A 26,196-nucleotide genomic window follows, 5' to 3' on the forward strand; every position below is an offset into this window, starting at 1 on the left:
TCAGCTGACATCGTTCAGGGCCTGCGGGACACGCGGCTGGTCAGGACGCAGAACGGCGGGGAGCGTGGGCCCGCCGCCCGCGGGCACCTACCTTGCGGGCGAACTCGGGCAGCACGAAGGCAGCGCGGTGCACGTCGGCATTGTAGTACTTGAGCTGCCTCTGCTCCACCTGCGCCGGCGTCAGCGGCTGCGCGGGCTCCCGGAAGTTGGTGCTCTGGGGGCAAGGACAGGGGTCAGGGCGGGCGGGGGCAGGGGTCAGGGCGGTGCAGGGGCAGGGGTCAGGGCGGCCGCCCGCGATGGCCCCGCCAGCTCACCGGGTTCTTGCTGCACAGCATGAAGCCGATCTGGCCGCTGGGGTAGGTGGGGATGGTGCAGTAGGCGTAGCCCACCACGGGGAACAGCGACTTGCAGAACTGCCGCATCTCCTTGATGAGGTCCAGGTGCAGCCACTGGCACTCGCCTGGGGGGACGGGGCGTCAGCCGGGCCCGCCGCGCCGCCTGCTGCCCGCCCGCCCGGGCCAGCTCACCCTGGCAGCAGAGGACGCCGTCCTCCTTGAGCGCCGTCTTCATGAGCTGGTAATACGACTCCTTGAAGAGGCTCTCGGCGGGGCCTGCGGGCGGGAGGACGGCGCGGCCAGCTGAGCCCGGGCACAGCCACCTGCTGCAGACCCGCGCCAGCCGAGCCCTGGCGCCAGGCTCCACTGCCCGGAGACCTGAGGGCCCCCGCACATATTTCTGAGGTCCTGGAGAGTGAACCCAGGGGCGTTCTACCTGAGCCGCACCCCTAGTCTTTGCCGTTACAGAAGGGCCGCAGGCTCGAGGCCAGCCTCAGCAACAATTAGGAAGGTTCTCCAGCACCTTAGTGAGACTGTTTCAAAGTAAAAAAAAAAACATGCCGGGCATTGGCCCCGGCCTGTAATCCCAGTACTTGGGAGGCTGAGACAGGAGGATCGCGGGTTCCTGGAACTGCCGCATCTTCTTGATAAGGTCCAGGTGCAGCCATCGAGTGAGGCCTCCCCAACTCAGTGCAGCTTGGGTGGGGTGTAGCTCAGAGGTAGAATGCCCCTGGGTTCACTCCCCAGTGCCACACACACACCAGCCAGGTGTGGTGGCACATGCCTGTAATCCCAGTACTTGAAAGGCTGTGAGTAGGATCATGGGTTCGAGGCGAGCCGCAGCAACTTAGTGAGACCATTTCCAAATAAAAAAGAAAAAAAACAATAGGCATTGGGGTGTAGCTCAGAGGTAGAATGCCCCTGGGTTCAGCCCCAGGTATAAAACAAGACAGACAAAAATAACCCAAACCAAAAAAAAAAAAAAAAACAAACAAAAAAGGCAGGGGGGATAGCTCAGAGATAGAATGCCTCTGGGTTCAACCTCCAATATTTAAAAATAAAAAGAGGGGAGACTGAAGAAGGGCTGGGACCTCTGTGGGCCGAACCCTCAACCTCCTCAGGCCCCAGCCTGTGAGCTGTGGCAGGGACCTGGTCTCATCTCCCCCATCTTGGGGCTTGTTTGAGGGAAGCGACAGCTAATAGAGGGGAAGTACAGTTGTAATTTCGAGGGCCCCCACTCTCCACACTGAACAGGCCGGGAGGCTGGCCCCCAGACTGCCGCTGCCGGAGGGCCCGGCCCAACCCTGCCTACCCATGGGGTCTGAGGAGTCGGTGATGATGACGTCAAAGGCATCTTGGTTCTGTTTCATGAACTCAAAACCGTCGCCCACATGTAGGGTCAGCTTGGGGCTGGAGTAGCCGACGGCCATGCTGGGCAGGAACTTCTTAGAGACTTGGATGACGTCCTGGGGAGGGAACGTGGGGACCAGGCTGGGCCATGGAGGACGGCGGCTCTGGAGCCAGACAGTTGGGGGCTCTCCTGGGTGTCACCTGGACAGGCCTCGGTGTCCACATCTGCAGAATGGGAGGACTCCGGCGCCCCCACTCCTCGCCAGGCCTCATCTCCGCCATCCCTGTCAGTTACTCCACCTGCGAGGCTTTCTCCCAGGTCCTACTGTACAGGCTGCAATTTCAAGCCCCGGCCAGAACCTTCCTTCAGCCTCCGCCCTCCCTGTTGTTGTCTTCAAGCCCTGGAAGCCGCCTGCTCCAGGCCCGTCCTGACGGCCTCCCAGCCCAAGCCTGCACCCCCCTGGCCCTGTCAGGCCTCCTGGGGTCCCCCTTTGATGTCTCCTCCAACTCGGAACATGAGCTCCAAGGGCCAGGACTGACCCAGCGCCGCCGTCCCCAGCACCTCAAGCAGCACCTGGCAGAGAGCAGGTGGGCTCCCAAGCCCTGCTGTGTGGAAACGTCTGAGCCCTGCCTGGGACTTAAAACTAGAAACCAGCTCTGACCTTACCAGGCACTGGCGTCCATGCTGCGTTACACACCGCCTCTGTCTGGTCTTTCCACGGAACCCTCCAGACACGGGCTTTTCAGATGAGGAAACGGGGCCAGGAAGAAGTCAAGGAGCCCGCCCAAGGCCGGACGCAGGTACTCACCTCGTCGATCTCGCACTGGACCACAGACTCCACGGACGGGTGCTTCACCACCTCCCGCAGGACGCCCCCATCTCCGCCCCCGATGATCAGCACCTGGGCGGGCAGGACGGTCAGGCGCAGGTGTGGGTGCCGCCGGGCGAGGCACTCACTGGACACCGGGGCAAGGCCGCTGCTCAGCTCCGCCATCCCCGGCGGCAGCCACCTCCCTGTCCCCGCGACTCGGGCCCAGGACAGCTCTCGGGGACGCGCGCCCCACCCTCCTGCAAAGGCTGCTGCCAGGGCACCCCTCCCCGCGGCCCTGCGGCCTCAGGGCGGCCCCTGGGCCTGCCTCTGCCCAGCCCTGCGGCTCGCCCCGGCGGCGTACCTTGCGGGGGTTGGGGTGGCTGCAGAGGGGCAGGTTGGCGATCATCTCCTGGTAGGAGAACTCGTCCCTCTCGGTGCACTGGATGACGCCGTCCAGCACCAGCACGTTGCCGTAGGTCTTACTGCGGGCGGAGTGGCAGGCGGGCCTGGGTCCTCGGGCAGAGCCGAGGCCCGGAGGTGAGGGCGAGGTGACACGTGGCGGGCGGCGGCTGCGGGTGGGGGCTGGGGCCTGGGGTCCGCCCGCCCGCCCCGGGCCGCGGTGCAGCGCAGGCCCGCCCGCGCAGCCCGGCCGGCGGCTCGGAGCTCCTGACAGTGCTGCCGGGCGCGGGCGGCGGGTACCTGCGGAAGACGAGGATGTCCTGGTATCGCGAGCGCTGGTGGTGCAGCAGCTGCTCCACCTGCAGCGACAGGGCCTGGCCCGGCCACAGGCTGCACGTCTCGCGGAACCAGCCCTCGCGGATGGCGGCGGGGCCGGGGGCGGCGGGGCCGTCGGGGCCGGACTCCATGGCGGGGCGCGGGGCGCGGGGCGCGGGGCGCGGGGCGCGGGGCGCGAGCCCGGGACTGCAGGCCGCGCGGAGCCGCTGCACAACGGGACCAGCTCCGCCCGCCGCCCGCGCCGCAACCTAACCCGGCCCGGGGGCGGGGCCTCCCGGGGGCGGAGCCGCAGCGCTCCAATGGCGGCGCGGGAGCCGGCCCGAGGCGACGCGTCGGCTCGGCCTCGCCGGGCGCTGATTGGCCTCCGGCTTGAAGCACGGCGCTGATTGGCCGGGGCGTGCCGTCCGTCGGCGGCAGCAGGGTAGTGCGGCCCGCTCAGGGGCCACGTGGGGCCCGGCTGGGCTCGCCCGCCCGGGCCGGGGGCGGGCTCCGGGGCGGGCTGCGCCGGCGGGAAGGGCCGGGGTCCCGGCTGCGGCCGCCCGGGCAGCCTGGCTGGGGCTCGGAGGGCGGCGCGGAGCCGGGGCGCCGCTGCATCGCCGGCCCGGGGGTTACGGGGGGTTACGTTGCTGCGTGGTCGAGAGATTAGAAGGCGTCCCTGGCCGGGCGCACACTTTGGGCCCCCGGATTGAGCCGAACAGATCCTGTGGAGGGTATAGGTGCACTGACGTCTATTTACGTGCAAGTCATCACAGCCTGCGATTTGATAAGCTGGATCTGGCCATTTCCCTTCGAGTCTCCGGCCCCTAAGCGGATGGCTGCACTAACAGAGTTGTAAACGAGTTTCTCAATTTACCAGGAGTGTCCAGGAAGAGGCCCAGCCATGCATCTTCAGCACCAAAAAAGACTGGCACTTTTTTTTTTTTTTAATTTATAAGCCGGGTTTGGCTCCTTGAAGGGTGGGTGGTAACGTGCTGTTTTAATAAGAATGTCAAAGAACTTCTCAGAATCACATTAAGCATGCTAATTACCAAATATTAAATGCTAATTGCTCTATGCGCACTTGGCATGCCGAGGAAGGGTGTTGGAGGCAGCCTCGCGGGCTGACGGCTTCTGGCTGGCTGACTGACGTTTTGCAGCCTCCACCTGGAGTGGGAGCAAGTTCCCGCCCTCTTTCTTTGCTAGGCAAGCACTCTGCCGCTGAACTGCACCCTCAGCTTTTATTTTATTTTGAGATAGGGTCAGTAGGTACACCCTTCAGTTTTGTAAACTTCAAGCTTGTAAAGGAGGAGGCAAGCTGTTTGTGGCTTAGTGAGGCCCTCCCCAACTTCATGAGACCTTGTTCAGAATAAAGAATAAACCAGACATGGTGGCGCACGCTTGTAATCCCAGAATTTGGGAGGCTGAGACAGGAAGATATGTGGTGGTTCGCAGACAGCCTCAGCCAACTTAAGCCCTTTGCAACTCAGTGTGACTCTGTCTCAAAATAAAAAGAATAAAAAACGGCAGGGGCTGTAGTTCGGGAGGTCGAATGCCCCTGGGTTTTATCCCCAGGCCCCGGAAAAAAAAAATAGGGTTGGGGTTTTCACTTAGAGGTATAATGCCCCTGGGTTCCATACCCAGTACTGCAAAATGAACAAATAAATAAATAATAGGAACCGGGGGTGGTGGCGCAAGCTTGTAATCCCAGCACTCAGGAGACTGAGACAGGAGGATCACAGGTTCAAGGCCAGCCTCAACTACTTAGTGAGGCCCTCCACAACTTAGTGAGACCCTGTTTCAAAATAAAGAATAAAAAATAGGGCTGGGGGTGTAGCTCAGAGGTAAGAATGTCCTGGGTTCCATGTTCCATCCATAGTACCACCACAAAAAAATAAAAAATAAAAAAGTTAATAGGACTGAGGGTGTAGTTCAAAGGTAGAACAGCCCCTGCTTCAATCCTCAGCACCACAAAATAAATAAAAAATAAACAAATAAACAAGCAAACAAACTAAAATAGGAGCCAGGCATGGTGGTGCCTGAAAGGCGGAGACAGGAGGATTGCAGGTTCATGGACAGCCTCAGCAACTAATGGAGGCCTTGTACAACTGAATGATGAGATGTTTTTCTTTTTTCCAGTACTGGGGATGGAACCCAGGGGCATCCTACCTCCCACTTATAGACCCAGCCTGATTTTTTACTCTTTATTTTGAAACAGGGCCTCACTAAGTAGCTGAAGGTGGCCTTGAACTGGTGTCCTCCAGTCTTAGCCTCCCAAGTACTGGGATTACAAACATGGTCGCCATGCCCGGCTCCCATTTCAAAATAAAAAAATAAAATCCTGCTGCTACATGCACGTGACCCAGAAATGCCATTCCTCTTCAGATCTCGAGGTAGAAACGCTGGTTTCCCCAGAAGCAGCCGCACTGCACAGCCCACCTAAGACCACACTGACGAAGCCCAGGAGAAAGCCAGGCACGGAGGAGACGCTCCGCGCTGCAGAGCGGTGGGGCGATCGTTCCAACTCCTAACAAGTGCTTTCAGTTTTAAAGGGGGAGGGGAAGCCGGGCGTGGCGGCGCATGCTTGTGATCCCAGTATTTGGGAGGTGAAGACAAGAGGACCTCGGTTCAAGGACAGCCTCAGCTACTTAGTGAGGCCCCTTGCAACTCAGTGAGACCGTTTCAAAAATAAAGAATAAAAACTCAGGGCTAGGGTATCGCTCAGAGGTAGAATGCCCCTAAGTTTCAGCACCAGTACTGCAAAAAAAAAAAAAAAAAATGGTGGTGGGGGAGAGGCCAGCCCGTGGCCACCCTGCAAGGTACGGTTTCAGTGGTACGGCCACGAGGTGTCTGTCCTAGAGATTCAGTAGCCGGCACCTGAGAGCCATTTCTTTTTTTTTTTTTTTTTGGTGGTACTGGGGGTGGAACCCAGAGGCTTTCTACCTCCGGGCTATACTCCCAGATCTTTTCTTATATTTTATTTGGAAACAGGGTCTCACTACGTTGCTGAGAGCCTCACTAAGTAGCTGAGGCTGGCTTTGAACTTGTGTGATCCTCCTGTCTCAGCCTCCCAAGCGCGGGGATTACAAGCGTGCGCCACCACGCCCGGCTCTGAGAGCCATTTCTAAAGCCCTATGATGGGCCAGGCAGTCAGCTGTGGCTGAGTGGGAACAAACTGGCCATTCAGTGGTGCGGCTTGGCTGAAAATGGCAGGTGAGCCTCTGCAAGCCCTCCGCTCAGCCTCGCCCACCTCCGACCCTCCGCCTGCCAGGCCCTCTGAGCTCTGCCGCAGGCCCTGTCCAGTCCCAGGCAGGTCCTGACCATCTCCAAACCACACCCACATCCCCTCCTCCTCGGCTCTAAGTGATCACCTGCACCCGGAGGCTCCCGAGGATGGGGCTGCAGCTGTTCCCGAGCCCCTTGACACTCTGGTCTCCACCCCATGCTCCAGGATAAGGACGACGCTGGGGACGCCTGCATGCTGACTTCATTTTCCAAGACTGGATACTAAAACGACCCCAGAGGCCGCATGTGGTGGTACATGCTTGTAATCCCAGTACTTGGGAGGCCGAGATAGGAGGATCGCAGGTTTGAAGGCAGCCTCAGCAAACTGTGAGACTCTCATTAACCTAGTGAGACTTTCTTTTTTTCTTTTTTTCTGGTACTGGGGGTGGAACCCAGAGGCTTTCTACCTCCGTGCTATGCTCCCAGACCTATTTTATATTTTATTTGGAAACAAGGTCTCACTAAGTAGCTGAGGCTGGCTTCGAACCTGTGCGATCCTCCTGTCTCAGCCTCCCAAGCACAGGGATTACAAGCGTGCGCCACCACACCCGCCTCAACCTAGTGAGACTTTCAAAAAAAAAAAAAAAATAGAGATGAGGGTCTAGCCTGGAGGCAGAATGCACCTGGGTTCAATTCCCAGTCTCTGTCTCTACACCCCCCCACCTCTCACACTCCTGTGGTCCCCTATCTTGCAAACAAGTGTCACAAAGACAAAACTAGTGGAGACCTTTCCTTTGTTGTTGTTGTTGCTAATGGGGATTAAGCCAGGGAACTGCACCCCCAGGTTTGTTTATTTTTGCAGTACTGGGGATAGAACTGGGCATTCCACCTCCTAGCTACAATCCAAGCCTTCTTTTTCTTTTCTTTTTTTTTTTTTTTTTTTTTGGCACTGGGGACGGAACCCAGGGGCATTCTGCCTCTGAGCTACACCCTCAGCCCTGTTTTTTATTCTTTATTTGGGAACAGGGTCTCACTCGCAGAGGGTCTAAGTAGCTGAGGCTGGCAGTGAACCTGCGATCCTCCTCTCAGCCTCCCAAGTGCTAGGATTAAGAGTGTGTGCCACCATGCCCAGCTTTATTCTTTATTTTGAAATAAGGTCTCATTAAGTTGCAGAAGGCCTCACTAAGTTGCTGAGGGTGGCTGCAAACTGGGGAACTGTGATCCTCCTGTCTCAGCCTCCCAAGAAAGAGGATTACAGGTGTGTGCCATCACACCTGGCTGGATACAATTACTTTCTGAGGCTGGTTCAATCTATGGACACGAAATCATAGTTATGAAGGGCTAACTGTATACCTAGAAATCTAAACACAGTAAGAGGCCTAAAAGAAGTAGGTATCAGAGGTCATTTCCAAGCTGAGCGTGGTGGCACACGCTTGTAATCCCAGTACCTGGGAGGCTGGGACAGGAGGATCGCAGGTTGATACCAGCCTAGGCTACTTAGTGTGACCTGGTTTTAAAAAAAAAAAAATCGGGTTGAAGATATAACTTGAAGGTTGGATGCCTCTAGGTTCCATCCCCAGTAGCAAAAAAGAAAAAAAAAGATAAAAGAGAGCCCAGCTTGGTGGTGCACATTTATAATCTCTGCATTTGGGAGGCTGAGACAGGAGGATCACAGTTTGTGGACAGCCATTGCTACTTAGTGAGGCCGTCTGCAATTTAGTGGGACTCTGTTTCAAAATAAAGAATAAAAAATAAGGCTGGGGGGAAGGTAACTCGGAGGTAGAATGTCCCTGGGTTCCATTCCCAGTACTGCATTTAAAAAAAAAAAAAAAAATGCCAGGCGTGGTGGCGCACGCTTGTAATCCCCGCGCTTGGGAGGCGGAGACAGGAGGATCGCGCAGGTTGGAAGCCAGCCGCGCTGGCGTAAGAGACCCTGTTTCAAAAATATAAAATAGGTCTGGGAGTGTAGCCCGGAGGAAGAAGGGCTTCCAGGAACCCCAGTACCACCAAAAAAAAAAAAAAAAAAAAAAAAAGACTGTAGCTCTGAGATAGAATAACTCTGGGTTTCATAAAAAATAAAGAGGTCATTTCCATGTGATAGGATTATAATTAAATAGTTTTCTTTTCTAAAAAAATTTTTTTTCAGTGCTGGGGATTGAACCCAGGGCCTTGCTCTTACTGAGCAAACACTATTACTGAGCTCCATCCCAGGCCCAGTGTTCGTTCGTTCATTCATTCATTCATTCATTCATTCATTCATTCATTCGTTCATTTTTGTGGTGCTAAGGATGGAACCCAGGGACATTCTGCCTGAGCTATACCCAAGCCCTACTTTATTTTTTATTTGGAGATAGGGCCTTGCTCAGTAGCTGAGGCTGTCCTTGAACGCGTGATCCTCCTCTTTGACCTCCCAAGTGCTGGGATTATAGGTGTGTGCCACCATGCCGGGCTGTTACTTTTTTTTTTTTTTTTTGCAGTACTGGGGATGGAACCCAGGGGCAGTCTACCTTTGAGCCACACCCCCAGCCTGATTTTTTATTCTTTTTCCTTTACTGCAGTACTGGGGATGGAACCCAGGGGCATTCTACCTCTGAATGACACCCTCAGTCCTACTTTTATTCTTTATTTTGAAACAGGGTCTCACTGAGTTGCAAAGGGCTTAAGTAGCTGAGGCTGTCTGCAAACGGCGATCCTCCTGTCTCAGCCTCCCGAATGTTGGGATTACAAGCGTGCGCCACCACGCCTGGCTCTGACTTACAGGGTCTCACTGAGTTGTGGAGGGCCTCGCTAAGTAGCTGAGGCTGGCTGTGAACTGCGATCCTCTGGTCCCAGCCTCCCAAGGGCTGGGATGACAAGCGTGCTTCTGTCACTCCTTTTGTAATCAGGAGAAGATAAAGTTTCTTGTTAGTTTTTTAAAGAGGAACAGAGAAGAGACCAAGTCCTCCGGAAGCCACAGCTGGCTCCAGGCCCCTGCGGCTCCTCTTCCCAACAGGACTCAGCAGAGCTTCACCCCCATTATCAGAGAGCAGGGAGGAGGCCACTGGGCCCAGAACCTCCCGTGCGCCGCGCCAGCGCCTCCCTGAGTCACCTGCTCTCCGCATTCCTCCCCAGGGTGGCTCTGACGTCTCTAGAAGGCGCAGCAGCGCTGGAGGGCTCACTCAGCTCTCACACAGCAACAGGACGGGACCTGTCCTCCTTACCAGAGCTGTGGCGGCAGCAAAGGAAAAGTCAGGAACCAGCTTTCTTCCAGTAGGAATTAGTTTTAATGGTTTAAAAATAAGTCTGTACAAAACCAGCCCCCTTGGTGCTCGCGGTCTGGAGTCCCAACGATCTTGTCCAGCACTATCTCTTTGGCCAGCTGTGCCTGAAGCCTCTGCAGAGAAAGGGCAAAAGAGCGTCACTTTCTCCAGCGGCGGAGTCGGTTCTCAGATGCGCGTGCAGACCTCCATAATGCAGACCCGAGGGAGAAGGGCTCGCTCGGGTCAGGGGGACGGGGCTGGCAGCAGCTCGGCCCACACCGCCCGCGGGCAGTGGCAGTGTGGGGGAGTGGCTGAGCCCGCCACGCCCTTGGGGCCAGGCTTCTGACCTGGGGCGGGGTGTCGCTCTAGGATGGGAAATTCAAGCTTTTACCTAAAATATTCTCCAACAGCATTTGCTTACTGACTCTTTCCTCATTCCTAAGAAACAGGCTGGCCTAGAAAAATGTCATACCTATGTGCTCTGAAGTAACAGAAGGAGCTACGGATGGCGGGATTCGAGCCCAGAGACGCAGTGAGTGGCCACGCACTATGTGGCACGGACACCCCCCCTCCTCCCGCCGTTTTCCAAATGGCAAAAGAAGGGCCTGGCCGTGGAGGTGTCCCGGACCGGGCCTTTTCTCCCCTGCTGCCCACTGGCCCAGTCGCTCCACATACCTGTCTGATTTTCCAGTTGGAAAGGACATGCTTTTGTTTCCCACTGACTGCTTAGGTTTTTTGGCTGCGATGCATTTCTGAAAAGGTAAGTGAGGACCATTTACACTGGGTGACGGCTGGGCGCGGTGGGCACGCTTGTCATCCCCGTGCTTGGGAGGCGGAGACAGGAGGATCGCGCTGGTTCGGAGCCAGCCTTGCTGGCTTAAGAGACCCTGTTTCCAAGTAAAAAAATATAAAATAGGCCTGGGAGTGTAGCCCGGGGTTAGAAGGGCTTCCAGTAACCCCAGTACCACCAAAAAATAAAAAATAAAAAAATAAACTGGGTGACAACTGTGACCACCCGACACGCAGGAGAGGCCGAGGCTCGGCTGGCCCGTGGAGACACCGGAGCCTTGCAGATCAGCAGACAGGCGAGCTCCGCAGCCCCGCCCTCATGCTGGTCGCAGCCTGGAGCAGCCTGCCCTCATGGTCTGGACCCTATGGGAGGCCAACACGGGCAGAAGAGGGAGGAAGTCCTTTCAGCCTGCAGCTGGGGTTCCTATGGCAGCAAACAGGAAAATACCTTTTCAAACTGCACACCAGCTTTTCGGCTTCTTTTTTGAAAATTTCTGGAGCTGGGCGTGGTGACACGTGCCTGTAATCCCTGTCCTTTGGAAGCTAAGGCATGAGGATCACAGGTTCGAGCCCAGCCTCAGCAAGTAAGCAAGCCCGCAGCAGTGTAGCGAGACACTGTTTTGAAATTAAAACGAGCTGGGGGCGTAGCTCGGAGGCAGAATGCCCCTGGGTTCAAGTCCCAGTAAAAAGATGATGTGCTGGGCAGTTGAGAGGCACTGCCGCTCTTGAGAGGAGCAACACGCGAGGGAAAACAGTCCCCAGGAGGGCCAGTCTCCTCGGCAGGGAGCAGGCAAGTGGGCACCGAGCGCGGGCAGGCCTGCGCTGCTTACCTTGCCAGACGTGGCCTGCTTGTTTGGGTCAAATTGGCAGGAAGGTTTGGATTTGCTGTCTCCTGCAAGGTAAGCGATGACTGAGTCAACAAGTCCACACGTGCAACGTGCTTACTGCACCCTACGATTCACACTCGTGTGGGATGTCTCCGTGCTCTGTGGCCCCACGATCAGGCGTATTTCTCAGATCTATTCCCAGGCCGTTAGGGTAGGGGCCGCTTTCACACGCCACACGGCTGTGTGTGTGCGACCTTCCTGATGAAGCCCCTAGCGTGGACTGCCCTGAGCGCTCGCTCTCCTCTCTAGGGAGCTGCAGGAGTCGACCTCACCTGCCTCAGGTGTCCCCACCCTGGGGCAGGCGTGGTGTGTGCGTGCATGTCTTTCCAGGCGCAGGACGGAGGACCCGCCCGCTCCTGGGCGTGGGGTAGCTGGTGTCACAGCTTGCCGCCCACTCTTCAGCTGCCTCCCATCCTGTCTTGCCAGCCCCCGCCCTTCCTCACCAGCAAAAGCCTTGAAGTCCGACTGGCTGTAGTCATATGGGGTGAACGCTTTCTCTGGTGCACCCGCATCCTTTGGCTTCTTGGAAACGCGGAGGCGCTTCTTCTCCTGCTTCTGCTCCGTGGTCCTGAGCTCACTTGTCCTCTCTCTCTTCTGAGCAGCGTTTTCTAGCTGCAGGCGAGCACGCCCAGGGAGGGAAGCGCAAGAAGCATGTGAGTAGACGCTGCGGATTCCACCGGGCGCCCATCTGAACGCCTGGGGATGGGCTTCAGATCTGGGTTTTTTCGGGGGTGGAGGGTAACTGCATACATACTGAGGTGTCTCGGCATAAGAGATACGCATGACATTTGTTTGTTTCATACATATACTTTATATACACAAGCCATACTTTTTGCCATATTTCTAATGATTCTGTGCATGAAACAGTTTCATGATGTGGCTTTTCTGAGTGCTGTAGGTGCTCAGAAAGTTGTATTTTGGAGCATTGTAGATTCTGGCCTCATATTAGGGAGACTCCACTGGCATGAGCGGGGACCCAGCTGGAGTGGGAGGTGAGGAGCCTCAGCTGGGTGTGGGACCTGGCTCAGACTAAGGACAGTCACACGGTCAGCTGGTACCCGCTCTCAGCCAGACAGGGCCACAGGCCTCGGGAGAGGGCAGGGTGCAGAACTCCCCAGTGCTGGGCGGAGCGGGAGCACCGGGCCCCACGCCCTGTCCACACCACCACGCCTCGGCCCAGTGCTCAGTGGATCTGCGACAACACAGCGGAAGCCACCATCTCAGGATGACAATACCGACTGCTCAGGACGAGGCCGGTGCTGCGGCATGGCGGGAAGGAAGGGGGGCAGCTGCTCAAGTGGGGGCGCGGGTAAATCCCGTCGGGGAAAGTCCTGACCAGACCAAGCACCGTCTCAAAGCAAGGCCACACATACCACAACCTGCTGTCGCACAGAGATGGTGTGCTCCACTGTGGCTCTGTGCTCTTCATCTGCCGGTTCCTGGGCAGCTGCAAGAGAAAATGGTCTGTGGAGCCACTGCCCGGCGTGGTTCTCCAGCTGACGGGGAGCGCAGCGCCTGGGCAGCCTCTCGTCAACAGCCCGTCAACAGCCCTACCCTGCCTGCTCCTCTCCAGGGACCCAGACCGTGTCTCCAGTGGCTGCCCAGACATTCCTGGGCTGTTTAGTGGGGGTCACCTCCACGTCAAAACAGAAACAAAGCTCCCCTCAAACAGGCTCCTCTGCCATCGCCATGGTCACAGCAACCCCGTCGTCCCTGCTCAGGACCAGCCCGTGGCATCCCTGCTCCTCCCCTGCCCTTCACACGACTCTGCATCAAGCTGCAGGCCTCACTGAAGGGCTTCCACGCCGCATGTTCACCACCTCCTGCCCCGGCTGCTGTCTCCTCACTGGGCCCTGCCTGCATTCCCTCTGCAACCCACTTTCCGCACAGCCGCCGGAGCTGCATGTGAGCAGCTCCCGCCTCTCTGGCCTCTCGCTCGCAGGGCGCCTCTGCGCTCCTGGCTTGCCATCCCACTCCCCAGGGGAAGGCGGCTCCACGGGTGGGGGTGAGGGGGAGGACAGAAGACCTGTTCTGGTCACTGCTGGACTCAGCCCCTTCGTTGACAGACTGAATCAACAAATGGATATGCAGGGAGTCTTAAGGAGCACGGCTGATAAGAAAGCGAGTGTTACCTGTTTGCTCAGCTGCCTCCTTCTTAGCCTCTTTAGATTCTTTCTGTGCCTGTACCTGGCTGGCCAGCTTCCAGCGGTTGCTGATCTATAATAAAGACAGACATGACAAAACCACTCCCAAACCCAGCCGCCCAGGAGAGCCTTCCTTGGGCAACGAGGCAGCGTGGGCTGCCACCTAACAGAGACGTGTTCCAAGCCAGAAACCCCAATCTAAGCACACAAAACTAAATCTCCTGCTGGCTTTATTTATAAAATCCTTATTCAGGAGGACAAAGGGAGACTGTTTCCAGGGCTGGGCTGGAGGCTTTCACATCCAGCGGCTCCTTCCTCCCTCAACACCCTGGGACAGAGGTCCTGTCAGCACTTCCCTTTGCAGGCGAGGCACCAGGCTGGGAGGCTCAGTGGCTTGCCCAGGGACCTGCCAGCGAGTGGTGGAGCTGGGACTCAGCAGGACTTCTGCAAGCCCGATGTGTGTCGGCTGTGGCACTGGAATACATCTGGGTGACCCAAAACAAGCATGGTAAGGTACAAACAGCTGCTCCCTGCGCCACACAGTGGGGGCGGGGTGGGGCGGCTCCCGGAGCAGCAGCCGACCCTCAGCACGGGGCGAGGCCTGCCCGCGCACCACCTGAGACAGAGCCCTGCCGCGGGGTGCAGGAGCCACTGCCCTGCTACCAGAGCAGATTCTTCCTACAGAGAGGAGGGAGGCTTTTAAGTTAGCACACTGCCTCCCAGGCACAGGGAAGAAACCCAGGGGGCGCATTCTCATTCTTTTTTTTTTTACTTGACTCTCACCCCTTTTTTTCCCCGTATTCTTATTCTTAATGTCGACAAGATGTAAGCTGCTATCCCAGTACTTGGGAGGCTGAAAGAGGAGGATCACTGGTTTGCAGACAGCCTCAGGTACTACTTAGTGAGGCCCTTTGCAACTCAGTGAGACCTTGTTTCAAAATAAAGAATAAAAAAACTAGGGCTGGGGGTGTAGTTCAGAGGTAGAATACCCCTGGGTTCCATCCCCAGTAACCCCCCCCAAAAAAAAGCCTGAACGTGACATTTATGTGTAAAAATGCATCAAGCTGTACATTCAATATTTGTGCACTTTATTACATACAAATTAAACCTCAATTAGAAACTGCAAAACAAGCCAGGCTGGTGGCACTTGCCTGTAATCCTAGTACTTGGAAGGCCGAGACAGGAGGATTGCAGGTTTAAGACCAGCCTCAGCAACTTAATGAGACCCTATTTCAAAATAAAATATAGGCAGGTGTAGTGGCGCACGCTTGTAATCCCCACGCTTGGGAGGCTGAGACAGGAGGATTGCACAGGTTCGAAGTCAGCCTCAGCTACTTAGTGAGGCTCTCGGCAATTTAGTGAGACCCTGTTTCCAAATAAAATATAAAATATAGGGCTGGGAGTATAGCCCAGAGGTAGAAAGCCTCTGAGTTCCACACCCAGTACCACCACCAAAAAAAAAAAAAAAAAAAAAAATATATATATATATATATATATATGCGCACACTTGTAATCCCAGCATTTGGGAAGCTGAGACAGGAGGATCACAGTTCATGGACAGTCTCAGCTACTTAGCGAGGCCCTCCACAACTTAGTGAGACCCTGTTTCAAAATAAAGAATAAAAATAGGGCCGGGGGTGTAGCTCGGAGGTAGAATGCCCCTAGTTCCATACCCAGTACCACAAAAACAAAACAAAACAGAAAAGAAAAAGCTCAGGGAATGTGGGCTAGAAGTAGAATAATTCTGGGTTCAATCCGCAGTACAAAAACAAAGAAACTCTGCAAAACAAAAACAAATGACTTTTTTCCGTGCTCGGGACCGAACCCAGGGACTCACGCACGCCAGTCCGTGCTCTACCACTGAGCCACAACCAGCCCAAAGCTATTTCTTAAGAGGTTTCCAAGAGCTTTTGAAAATCCGCCTGAAGTTCTGCCCCTCAAAGCCTTCTCTCTCCGGAAACAATACTCAGGTAAGAAGGGCATTCAGAGGATCTCAAGTCTGTCCACATGGAGCCTAAGATAGAAACCTGGTTCAAGTAACTAAGAAGTCCCCTTCCTTAGAGAGCAGCTCTTAGAAAAGCTGCCAACTCTACTCACTTCGAAGATTTTCGAGGATGGATCGAACTTTGCCGCCTGGGAGATGTGGCCTCGGTCTTCTATCGAAGGCAGGAACTGTGGGAGAGGAGACAGGCACGGGAACTGTGGAGAGGGCCAGGCGCTTGGCGGGGCTGCAGCCTCGATCTGAGCCCCCACCGGGCACCATGGACGACGGAGGCTTCACTCCCCAAAGACCGGCTGCTTCTCGGCCAGGTAAAAGGCAGCTCTGGCTCCTGCCAGACTTGAGCGCACACAGCTACTACTCACCATCCTAAATGGGTTTTCAAAGGATTCCATTATGTTCTGGGCTTTTTTCTGTGCAACTGTTAATGGAGTCTTTCCATTTTCTTCAGCACTGGGTTCCTGCAGGGACAGACAAAAAACCAATCACTTATAACCATGATCACGGTAGGACATTAGTATGCAAGAACTGTCACAACAGCAGCGACATTCATAATAGTGGCGGCCGCAGCCGGGCGTGGTGGCGCACACTTGTAATCACAGCACTTGGGAGGCCGAGACAGGAGGATCGCGGTTCATGGACAGCCTCAGTTACTTAAGGAGGCCCTTTGCAACTCAGTGAGACCCTGTTTCAAAATAAAGAATAAAAAATCAGGCTGGCTGGGGGTGTAGCTCAGAAGTAGAACGTCCCTGGGTTCCACCCCCAGTACCAGGGGGGAAAAAGTAGTGGCCAATTTTTCTTAAGCATTCCTGGGTATAAGACTCAGTACCTATAACGGCACACAGTAAGCCTGGGTTGACTTTTTTTTGGTACTGGGGATTGAAAACTGGGGATTGAAATCAGGGGCATTCTACTTCCAAGCTACACCCCCAGCATTATTTTACTTAGAAACAGGGTCTCACTAAGTTGCTAAGTATTTATTTTGAAATAGGCTCTTCTCACTAAGTTGCTGAAAGCCTCAGTAAGCTGCTGAAGCTGGCTGCAAACATGCAATCCTCCTGTCTTCACCTCCCAACAATCCTGCTGTCTAACCTCCAAGTACATGCCTGGCTGACTATTTTTTATTTTGAAATGGGTTTCTCCATGTTGCTGAGGGCCCAAGAAGTTGCTGAATCTGGTTTTGAACCTGTGACCCTCTTGTCTCAGCCTTCCAAGCACTGGGATCATGTGCTGTGCCGCCCCGGCTTGAGCTGCAGTATATACCTGCTCCATCAATGAATCCTTAAGGCTGACAGAGGCAAAGCAGGCGTTTAGCCTCAGGTCCACCTGGCCCAAGAAGCTAAGGTCTTAACTGACATCTAAAGTGTTCTATTACAGAGCCTCCTGAAGGAGCAGTGATATGATGCAGAGCAATGCTGCTTCCCTAACAGCATTCCTTTATTTACTGGTGGTGAGGATAGAACCCAGGGGAGCATTCTGTTTCTGAGCTACACCCCAACCCGATTTTATCCTTTTTAATCTATTTATTTCTTTTTTTTCTTTTTTTTCTTTTTTTTGGTACTGGGGGTGGAACCCAGAGGCTTTCTACCTCCAGCTATACTACCAGACCAATTTTATATTTTATTTGGAAACAGGGTCTCACTAAGTTGCTGAGAGCCTCACTAAGTAGCTGAGGCTGGCTTTGAACCTGTGCGATCCTCCTGTCTCAGCCTCCCAAGCGCGGGGATTACAAGCGTGTGCCACCACGCCCGGCTTCTCCTTTTTAATTTATTTATTTTGGTGGTACTGGGGGCGGCACTTAGGGATTTTCTACCTCTGGGCTACACTCCCAGACCTATTTTCTATTTTATTTGGAAACAGGGTCTCACTAAGTTGCAGAGGGCCTCACTAAGTAGCTGAGGCTGGCTTCGAACCTGTGCGATCCTCCTGTCTCAGCCTCCCAAGCGCTGGATCACAAGTGTGCGCCGCCACGCCTGGCAGCACCACCCTTCCCTTATAACACAGAGCAGTGGGAGACAGAAGCCGCCCGTAGACGAAGCACAGCATGTCCATGTTGGCGCAGCCTCAGCTTCATGCTTCAGGCTGAGCTGCTGAAGCCACCTGACTGCTCACGTTCACACGTGGTCAACCCAAACGCCTAGACTTTAGCGCTGGGGACTGCACCCGGGGGTAAGTGCAAGTTCTAACACTGAGCTACATTCCCAGCCCACTTTTCCCTCCTGGGTTCCCAAAGCAAGAGTCAATCTAAACTTAATGTAATTAAGCTTTCTTTCCAAATAAAAATGTAAAATAAAAAATTATTTGTAAAGAAAGCCAAGTCCAAGGCAGGACATTTTACTGATAACATTTTAACTTCTCTGCTTTGGCTCAACATTTTGGTATGATGGAATGGTAATTTTTTTTTTTTTTTTGCAGTACTGAGGATGGAACCCAGGGGCATTCTACCTCTGAGCTACACCCGCAGCCCTATTTTTTTTCTTCTTCTTTTTTTTTTTGTTGGTACTGGAGGTGGAACCTAAAGGCTTTCTACCTCCGGGCTATACTCCCAGACCTATTTTATATATATTTTTCGGAAACAGGGTCTCACTAAGTTGCTGAGAGCCTCACTAGGTAGCTGAGGCTGGCTTCGAACCTGTGCGATCCTCCTGTCTCAGCCTCCCAAGCACAGGGATTACAAGCGTGCACCACCACGCCCGGATTCTTCTTTATTTTGAAACAGAGTCTCACTGAGTTGCAAAGGACCTAAGTAGTAGCTGAGGCTGTCCTCAAACTGCGATCCTCCTGTCTCAGCCTCCTAAATGCTAGAATTACAAGCGTGCGCCACCACGCCCAGCTGGAATAAGTTTTAATACTCCAACCTCCTCCATGACCCAGGGTGTTTGCTATTTGGATACTGAATAAGCTTCATACCTGTCTTATCCAAACAGATAATACTTGCTTCTCTTCCTCAGTTCTTTTAATTTTTTGTTACTAGGGGTTGAACCCAGGGGCATTCTATCTCTGAGCTACACCCCAGCCCTATTTTTTTTTTTGGGCGGGTCTGGGAATGGAACCCAGGGACATTTGACCTCTGAGCTACAACCCCTGCCCTATTTTTTATCCTTTATTTTGAAACTGGGTCTCACTGAGTTGCAGAGGGCCTCACTAAGTAGATGAGGTTGTCCGCGAACTGCGATCCTCCTGTCTCAGCCTCCCGAATGCTGGGATTACAAGCGTGCGCCACCACGCCTAGCTTCCTATTTTTATCCTTTATTTATTATTATTATTTTATTATTTTTTTTTTGATGGTACTGGGGTTCCTGGAAGCCCTTCTATCTCTAGGCTACACTCCCAGACCTATTTTTACATTTTTATTTGGAAACAGGGTCTCCTAAGCCAGCGTGCGCGGCTAGCTTCGAACCTGCGCGATCCTCCTGTCTCTGCCTCCCAAGCACGGGGATTACAAGTGTGCGCCACCACGCCTGGCTATTTTTTATCCTTTATTTTGAAACATGCAAAAGGGCCTTACTGAGTAGCTGGGGCTCACCACAAATCTGAGATCCTCCTGTCTCAGCCTCCCAAGTATTGGGATTACAAGTGTGTGCCACCACGCCCGCCTTTTTCTGTTCTGAAAATTATGGCTTTTCTCTCCCTACCATGCCTGGCGGTTGCTCGCTCAGAGTTCTACCATGCATTTTCTTTTCATCTCTGGTCACGTCTGTACTCACTGTCCTGACCAACCAATGCACCTGCATTCCCTTAGCAAGAAGCCTAGAGTTCCACTTATGGGCAGAAATGCCAAGGCTGGGGTAACAGCTAGAAAAGGCCGTCAAAGCACCACATGCTCCAGCAACATGGCCCATCCCAGTGAGCCACAGTCTCCAGAATGGACGGAGTCACTACCATGCCCACCGAGGCCTCTTCCAGGGCCGGTGACAAGACCCTGCCCATTTCCTTGTGGCCGTTCTGCGCTCCTTCTTCCCACGAGCCACAGGGCAGAATGCTTAGAGTTTTTCCCCTGAAAGCACGTGCAGACGGTGTTGGCTGCAGCCAGGCAGCTAGGAGAAGCACCATGTCCATTAGGGGGAGCGCTCTGCTCTGCCAGGCTGCAAGACGAATCACCCACGCGCCTGGCTGTGTCAGAGAAGCCTGCTTCCGGCACCGGCACCTACGCTACTCAACGCGAGGACACCTTCCTCGGAGGCTTCTTCACAAGTGGTGCCCATGGCAGAAGCCTGCCATGTCCTGCAGCTCTGAGCGCTCACCTCTCCAGGCCTCTCCCCACCGGCTTTTACTTTCAGCATTAGTGTGAAAAGTGCACATACCTTTCCTGGCAGATCTTATCTGATAAGCCCAGTAAACACCCACAAACCTACATCACCTTGATAGAGCTTCCTGACACTCACATTAAACAGTGTGATGACGGCTGTGGCTAGCAGGCACTGCGTGTCCAGCAAGGCCTCCTCTTTAGGGTCAGCAAAGAGGGTCCCGTGTTTCTGAACTGGCACGAATCCTAGAGGCAGGGAGGTCGGCAAGGTCACAGCCTGCAGGCCGGGAACCCAGGCAGCGGGCCCCGCCCCTTCAGGAGTCCAAGGGCTTCTACCTACCGGTGGCTGGTGTGACTGGGAAGCCATCTGGAGCAGCATGAGAGCAGTCGTGAGGTCCAAAGAGAACATTCTCCAACCTCTGTACCAAAGAGAAGCCAAGGGCGTGTGTGAGACGCGTGAGCCGGCCAGGGGCCCGCCGGGTTTGCTTGTGTGGGCTCTGCTGGCCGCCCCGCCACCCGCCACGGGGGAGACAGCTGCGGGCACTCTACCTCCACACTGGGCAGTGGTCCGCTCTTCTTCACTCCAGTTGCAGCTTCGGACTAAGGAGGAAAGACAAGGGGAAACTGAGGAAGGCCGCGAGATTCGATGGCACACGTGTTTCGCCTGCAGACTGTGCTCTTCCTTGAGGCTGTGTTTCTCAAGAGCCCAAAGACACCTTTTCATTCCTGCATCCCTTCCAGTGCCCGGCACTACATGATCGGGTGCTCAAGGGTTACGTGTCCAATGAAAGAACAGAGCACAGGAAGGGTTCCAAAGAGCTGGGGAGAGTCTTCTCCAGCAGCCAGGGCTCCCTCTACTTGGACAAACTGCAGAACTAAGAAAAACATTTATTTCTTTTGTGTGGTGCTGGGATCAAACCCAGCACCCTGCACATGCTAGTGGTAAGCATTCTACCACAGAGCCACACCCCCAGCCCAGAAAGACACTTTTCTATGACAAGTGTAAATGTCTTTATCTCCAGATTCTTTCTGGGTCAATAATTTTTTTTTTTTTTTTTTTTTTTTTTTTGGTGGTACTGGGTGTGGAACCCAGGGGCTTTCTATACTCCCAGACCTATTTTATATTTTATTTGGAACAGGGTCTCACTAAGTTGCTGAGGGCCTCACTAAGTAGCTGAGGCTGGCTTCGAACCTGTGCGATCCTCCTGCCTCAGCCTCCCAAGCACGGGGATTACAAGCGTGCGCCACCACGCCCGGCTGGGTCAATAATCTTTTGAAAAATTACATAATTTACAACATGTTGATATTACTAAATAGCAAACACACTTAAAATCATCCCCATAATGCCCCAACAAGGGAACACTCACTCCATTTTAAGGAATGAGATGTTGCCCAATCACATATTGAAAAGTTAGGCCAATTGAGATGTTTAAACCAACCAACCACCAACTAACCAACCAACAAAAAAAAACAAGCATGGCGGCACAGGTCTGTAATCCCAGTACTTGGGAGGTTCAGAGCAGGACTGTAGTTTTTGAGGTCAACCTCAGTAACTTAGTGAAATCTTAGGCAACCTAGTGAGACCCTGTTTCAACATAAAATAAACAAACATAAATAAATAACAAAAAGGGCTGGGGGTGTAACTGGAAGGCAGAGTGCCTCTGGATTCAATCCCCAATCCCCAAACAAAACAGCCTCAAATAAAAACATGCAAATCTAATTTTAGCATTGCTGCATTACCTAACAGGGCACATGTAGACACATGCGTGTATGCCAGTACCTACTATTACACGCTCTCACAGGGACATGCGTCTGTTTTCAGTGGACAACCCACTACCACTTAAATTTGTCTGCCCTTTAGCATTTTCTTCGCAAGATTAACTCTTTTATTTATTTTTTTTTTTTGCAGTACCGGGGATGGAACCCAGGGGCATTGTACCTCTGAGTTATATACCTCCAGCCCTATATTTTAGTCTTTAGTTTTTTTTTGTTTTTCTTTTTGTGGCGGGTCTGGGGATGGAACCCAGAGCTCCAAGCTACAGCCCCTGCCCTATTTTTTATTCTTTATTTTGAAACCGGGTCTCACTGAGTTACAAAGGGCCTCACTAAGTAGCTGAGGCTGTCTGCAAACCGCGATCCTCAGGTCTCAGCCTCCCAAATGCTGGGATTACAAGCGTGCGCCACCACGCCCAGCTGTCTTTTTAGTTTTTGAAACAGGGCCTCACTGAGTTGCGAAGAGCCTACGTAGCTGAGGCTGGCTGTGAGCCGCGACCTTCGGTATCCACCTGCCAAATGCTGGGATTATAAGCATGCGCCCGGCCCACAAGATTAACTCTTTCTGAATTTATTATTTCTTGCAGTCCTGGACCTGAACCCAGAGTCTTGAGCATGCCAGGCAAGCACTCTACCATCGAGCCACGTTCCCAGCCTGAATTCCTGTTTGTACCCATGGCTTGGATTCCACCTCCATTACCCCTACAAGTCCAAGTGCCACCCAGGCCATGACTCTACACACTTACTGCTCAAAAACAACTGGAGCCCCTCATCAGCTGCTACCCGGTCCACTGGCCTTTCCTCCTGCTGCTCCCGTCCCTGTCCCTTTCCTTCTGTGACTGGCACACACTCTCCAAGCACCATCCCCTCGCACTGGGCCACTGCTGCACTTCCACGAGCTCCCTGTGCTGAGACGCCTGGCTCCACGTCACCCCGGCCTAACTGCCTTGCGACAGCAGCTCAGGCCTGCCACGAGATGTGGCCTGCTCTGCTCACCTAAGAGAAGCTCACTGAATAAAAGGAGAGGCCTGGTGTTGTGGCACACACCTATTTTTCCAGTACAGGAGGGTTGCAGGTTTTTTCTTTTTTTGGTGGTACTGGGGAAGGTACTGCGCGATCCTCTTGTCTCAGCCTCCCAAGTGCTGGGATTACAAGTATGTGCCACCACACCCAGCTAGGGCTGCAGGTTTGAAACCAGTACTGGCAACTTAGTGAGACTCTGTTTCAAAATGAAAAATAAAAAAAGGGCTTGGGTTATCACTCAAACTGCCACTGCTTTAATTTCTAGTACAAAAACAAAAACAAAAAAAAAGGGGTAAGTTTCAGTTCTTGAGTATCATAAAGAAAATGCAGGCTGGGCGTGGTGGCGCACACTTGCAATCCCAGCATTTGGGAGGCTGAGATAGGAGGATCACAGGTTCGCAGACAGCCTCAGCTACTTAGCGAGGCTCTCCGCAACTTAGTGAGACCCTGTTTCAAAATAAAAAATAGGGCTGGGGGTGTAGCTCAGAGGTAGAATGCCCATGGGTTCCATCCCCAGTACTGCAACAACAACAAAAAAAAGCAAAGAAAGAAAATGCAGGGTTTGGGGATATAACTCGGGGGTAGAATGTGCTTGCCTATCATGCTTAAGGCCCAGGGTTCCATTCCTAGTGACTCTGACATGTACGCACAACACACGCACAAAATACACACACACACACACACACACACACACACACACACACACACACACACACACAGTTAAATCCAAGAAGACACACCGGTCCCTGGATTTCTAAAACTTTCTAATACCTTTTTAGAGTTTTTTTTAGAGCAGATACCAGCTCATGAACACAGACCACCACAAGAGTCACGTACTAGCACAGCAGAAGGACCAGCCCACTGGGCCGGGGCCTTACGCAGAAATGCGTCTCACCTTGAGCAGGGGCATCTCCCGGGCCTGCTGGATTAAAAGGTGCATTTCGTTGATCTGCTGCCGCACAAGAGGCGGCACTGGGTTGCAGCAGGCTATGATGCCCTGAGGCTCCCTGGAGACAAGGAAGAACACACTCGATTCAGCCCAGAAACAGCCCCGAGGCTTCCCAGCAAGCACACTGACTGTGCTACGCCAGGTGCCTCCGCACAGCTAAGGACCGAGAGGGCCAATCGCAGGAGAACGGCCCAGGCTAGCAATGCGCACGCTTGCTCTGGCTGCCCTGGGCCCCGGCTGGCTCCTCGCCAGGAGGAGTCTGCAAAGGGGAGAGCTGGAGCTAAGCTCCTGGCACTGCTGACTGCATTCCACAGGGGAGTGTGGATTTTGATTCCTGCTTCTACTTCAAGCAACATCACGAACGCTTAGTATCATGAAGCCTTAGTTTGGAAGAAAGCACAAATGAGAATCCAAGATATCTTATTGCTCTGTAAGAGGCTGCTGTGGCTTCAGAGCCTGACACTAAACTCCACGTTAGGCATAATTATTGGAACATGCAGTTCAAAAGCCTTAGTTCTTTTATGGCAGCTTTAGGGCTGAAATTCTCGATTCCTTGGACTTGCTACCTTCCAAGCTCAGAGCATGAATTTTCTCTGAATAAACAGCCTTGGGTAGTAGCAATCAGAAAAGACTGAGTTTGAAGGGCTCGTGGTTTGCGGAGAAGGTGAGACCGTATCGATCAGCTCTGACTCACCTGGGCAGCTCTTCAGCTATCTTTAGCATCATATGGTTGGGCAGTACATATCTGGAACAAAAGACACAACAGGACACATCGGAATCCAGCTAGCAAGTTCCACTGACTAATACAATTAAGCGGGGGCATGGCGGCACATGCCCACAATCCCAGTACTTGAGTGGCTGAGCTAGGAGGATCACAGGCTCAAGGCCAGGTTCGAGGCTAGCCTCAGCAATTCAGCAAGCTCCTCAGTAACTTAGCAAGGGCTGAGGGTACAGCTCATGGGTAGAGAGCCCCAGGATTCAATCCCTGTTACCCCTACCACAAACAAACAGAAGCGCTTAATGCAGGCTGGAGAAGTGGCTCAGTTGTAGAGCACTTATTTATATTTAAGGTCCTACGTTTGATTCCCAGCACTGCAAAAGAAAAAAAAAGAAAGAAAGAAAAAAAGGAGCTATAACACAGGGCACCACACTTACCCTTTATGACAAAAGAGAAAAAAAAGAGAGAGAAAAGCAAAGTCCCCATTTCCTGCACCTCACCTGCTCAGTCCCCACGAGCAGCAGCATAAACGGAAGCCTGAGACCCTTACCCGTAGCTCTCGTCCTCCCTGCGAGCCATCTTATCCCTCCAGGCAAACAGCAGCTGGAACGCAGTCAGCTGCTGAGAGTTGAGATGCTTCTTTTGCTTCCGATACAGTTCAAGGTAGGACTCATCCGTGAAGATGGGTTTGACGAATTTCTGCAAAGCGGTAAAGAATATTTAAGATCAGCAGAACCAAGAGTGTGCCTGTGCTCGTCATCACGGGTGCAGAGTGGAGGTAAGAGCGGGCCGGGGTCAGGAGGAGAGCACGCGCCTGGGCACGGTGGGGCTCGGGCCGAGCTGTACCTTGAGGCAGATGTCCCTGCTGCGCTGCCACACCACCTGCAGCTGCACCGGCTGCTCGCCGCCTCGCTCCCACAGCTCCACCCTCATCTTGTCATAGATGTACAGCAGGTAGTGGGTGTCATCCCGGGCATAGCTGAGCATTTCCTCAGGCAGGGGGCTAGGATGGCACAGAGCACACGGTGTCACCGAGTACCCAAGGGGCGCGGTCCAGCCTGTCCACTCTGCGTGCCAGGACATTCTCAAAGCCCTCTGATTTCCTGATTCCCCCAGAAACAATACTATGATTTTACTAAACTTCTTGCATCTTAATAAGGCAAACCTTTAAAAGCTGGGTGGAAAGGGAGACAAGGGAGATGATGTGGTCAAGCAAAGTACACTGTGGCTGCGGGGTGTGGTGGCCCATGCCTGTAATCCCAGTGCTTGGGAGGCTCACACAGGGATTGCAGGTTTGAGGTCAGCCTCAGTAACTTAGTGAGATCCTGTTTCGAAGTAAAAAATAAAAAGGGCTGGGGTATAGCTTGGAGGTAGAATGTCTCTGGGTTCAAACCCCAGCACTTATACACATACACACAAAATAAAAATAAAATAAATAAAGTTGGGCATGATGCTGCACGCTTGTAATCCCAGCATTTGGGAAGCTGAGACTGGAGGATTGCAGTTCGCGGACAGCCTCAGCTACTTAATGAGGCCCTTGGCAACTCAGTGAGACCCCGTTTCAAAATAAAGAATAAAAAAAAAATAGGGCAGGGGGTGTAGCTCAGAGGTCAAATGCCTCTGGGTTCCAACCCAGACCTGCAATAAATAAATAAATAAATAAAATAAAAAACAAAGTAGGGCTAGCTCAGAGGTAGAATATCCCAGGGTTCAAACCTTACTACCAAAAATAAAATAAATAAAATAAGGCATGGTGGTCCGGGGATGACTCTTCACTCCAGCTGTCTGTCCCTGGGCAAGCTTCTTAACTTTCGAGGCTTACCTGCCTCAAATACATTTTTATCTTTTAATTTAGAAATGTGGACATGTGGAAATGGAGATCAGCTCAGTGGCAGATTCATCTGACAGCTGCAACCTAGGAGGCTGAGCATGAGCAGCTGGACCAGCCTCCAGGAGAGCGGCACTGTGACCGCCATGCCACACAGGCGAGCCTCTG

General features: G+C 53.4%; 2 protein-coding genes across 3 annotated transcripts in view; both read right to left on the reverse strand.

Moving 5' to 3' along the window:
- Positions 1-3,363, reverse strand: SRM (spermidine synthase; the record flags this gene model as incomplete). Its single annotated transcript, XM_080690488.1, has 8 exons — positions 1-21; positions 92-214; positions 315-460; positions 528-611; positions 1,648-1,801; positions 2,495-2,587; positions 2,859-2,979; positions 3,197-3,363. The coding sequence occupies 8 exons, from the start codon at positions 3,361-3,363 to the stop codon at positions 1-3; spliced, it is 909 nt and encodes a 302-aa protein (XP_080546614.1).
- A 6,412-nt stretch (positions 3,364-9,775) lies between these two features.
- The window catches only part of EXOSC10 (exosome component 10), a gene marked incomplete at both ends in the record, with an annotated part of 32,214 nt that continues 15,793 nt past the window's right edge, over positions 9,776-26,196 (reverse strand). Inside the window, 15 exons of one of the 2 annotated variants that reach the window (XM_080690578.1) lie at positions 9,776-9,806; positions 10,348-10,424; positions 11,292-11,353; positions 11,792-11,960; positions 12,722-12,795; positions 13,481-13,565; positions 15,590-15,664; positions 15,857-15,952; positions 19,877-19,983; positions 20,078-20,156; positions 20,287-20,337; positions 23,429-23,540; positions 24,177-24,227; positions 24,751-24,899; positions 25,047-25,203. In XM_080690578.1, the coding sequence (XP_080546704.1) occupies positions 9,776-9,806; positions 10,348-10,424; positions 11,292-11,353; positions 11,792-11,960; positions 12,722-12,795; positions 13,481-13,565; positions 15,590-15,664; positions 15,857-15,952; positions 19,877-19,983; positions 20,078-20,156; positions 20,287-20,337; positions 23,429-23,540; positions 24,177-24,227; positions 24,751-24,899; positions 25,047-25,203 (1,375 nt within the window). The remainder of the gene's footprint in view (positions 9,807-10,347; positions 10,425-11,291; positions 11,354-11,791; positions 11,961-12,721; positions 12,796-13,480; positions 13,566-15,589; positions 15,665-15,856; positions 15,953-19,876; positions 19,984-20,077; positions 20,157-20,286; positions 20,338-23,428; positions 23,541-24,176; positions 24,228-24,750; positions 24,900-25,046; positions 25,204-26,196) is intronic. The other variant, XM_080690579.1, reaches the window with a different exon arrangement.

The sequence above is a fragment of the Muscardinus avellanarius genome (genome assembly GCF_963383645.1).
Source record: "Muscardinus avellanarius genome assembly, chromosome: 3".
Classification (NCBI taxonomy): domain Eukaryota; kingdom Metazoa; phylum Chordata; class Mammalia; order Rodentia; family Gliridae; genus Muscardinus; species Muscardinus avellanarius.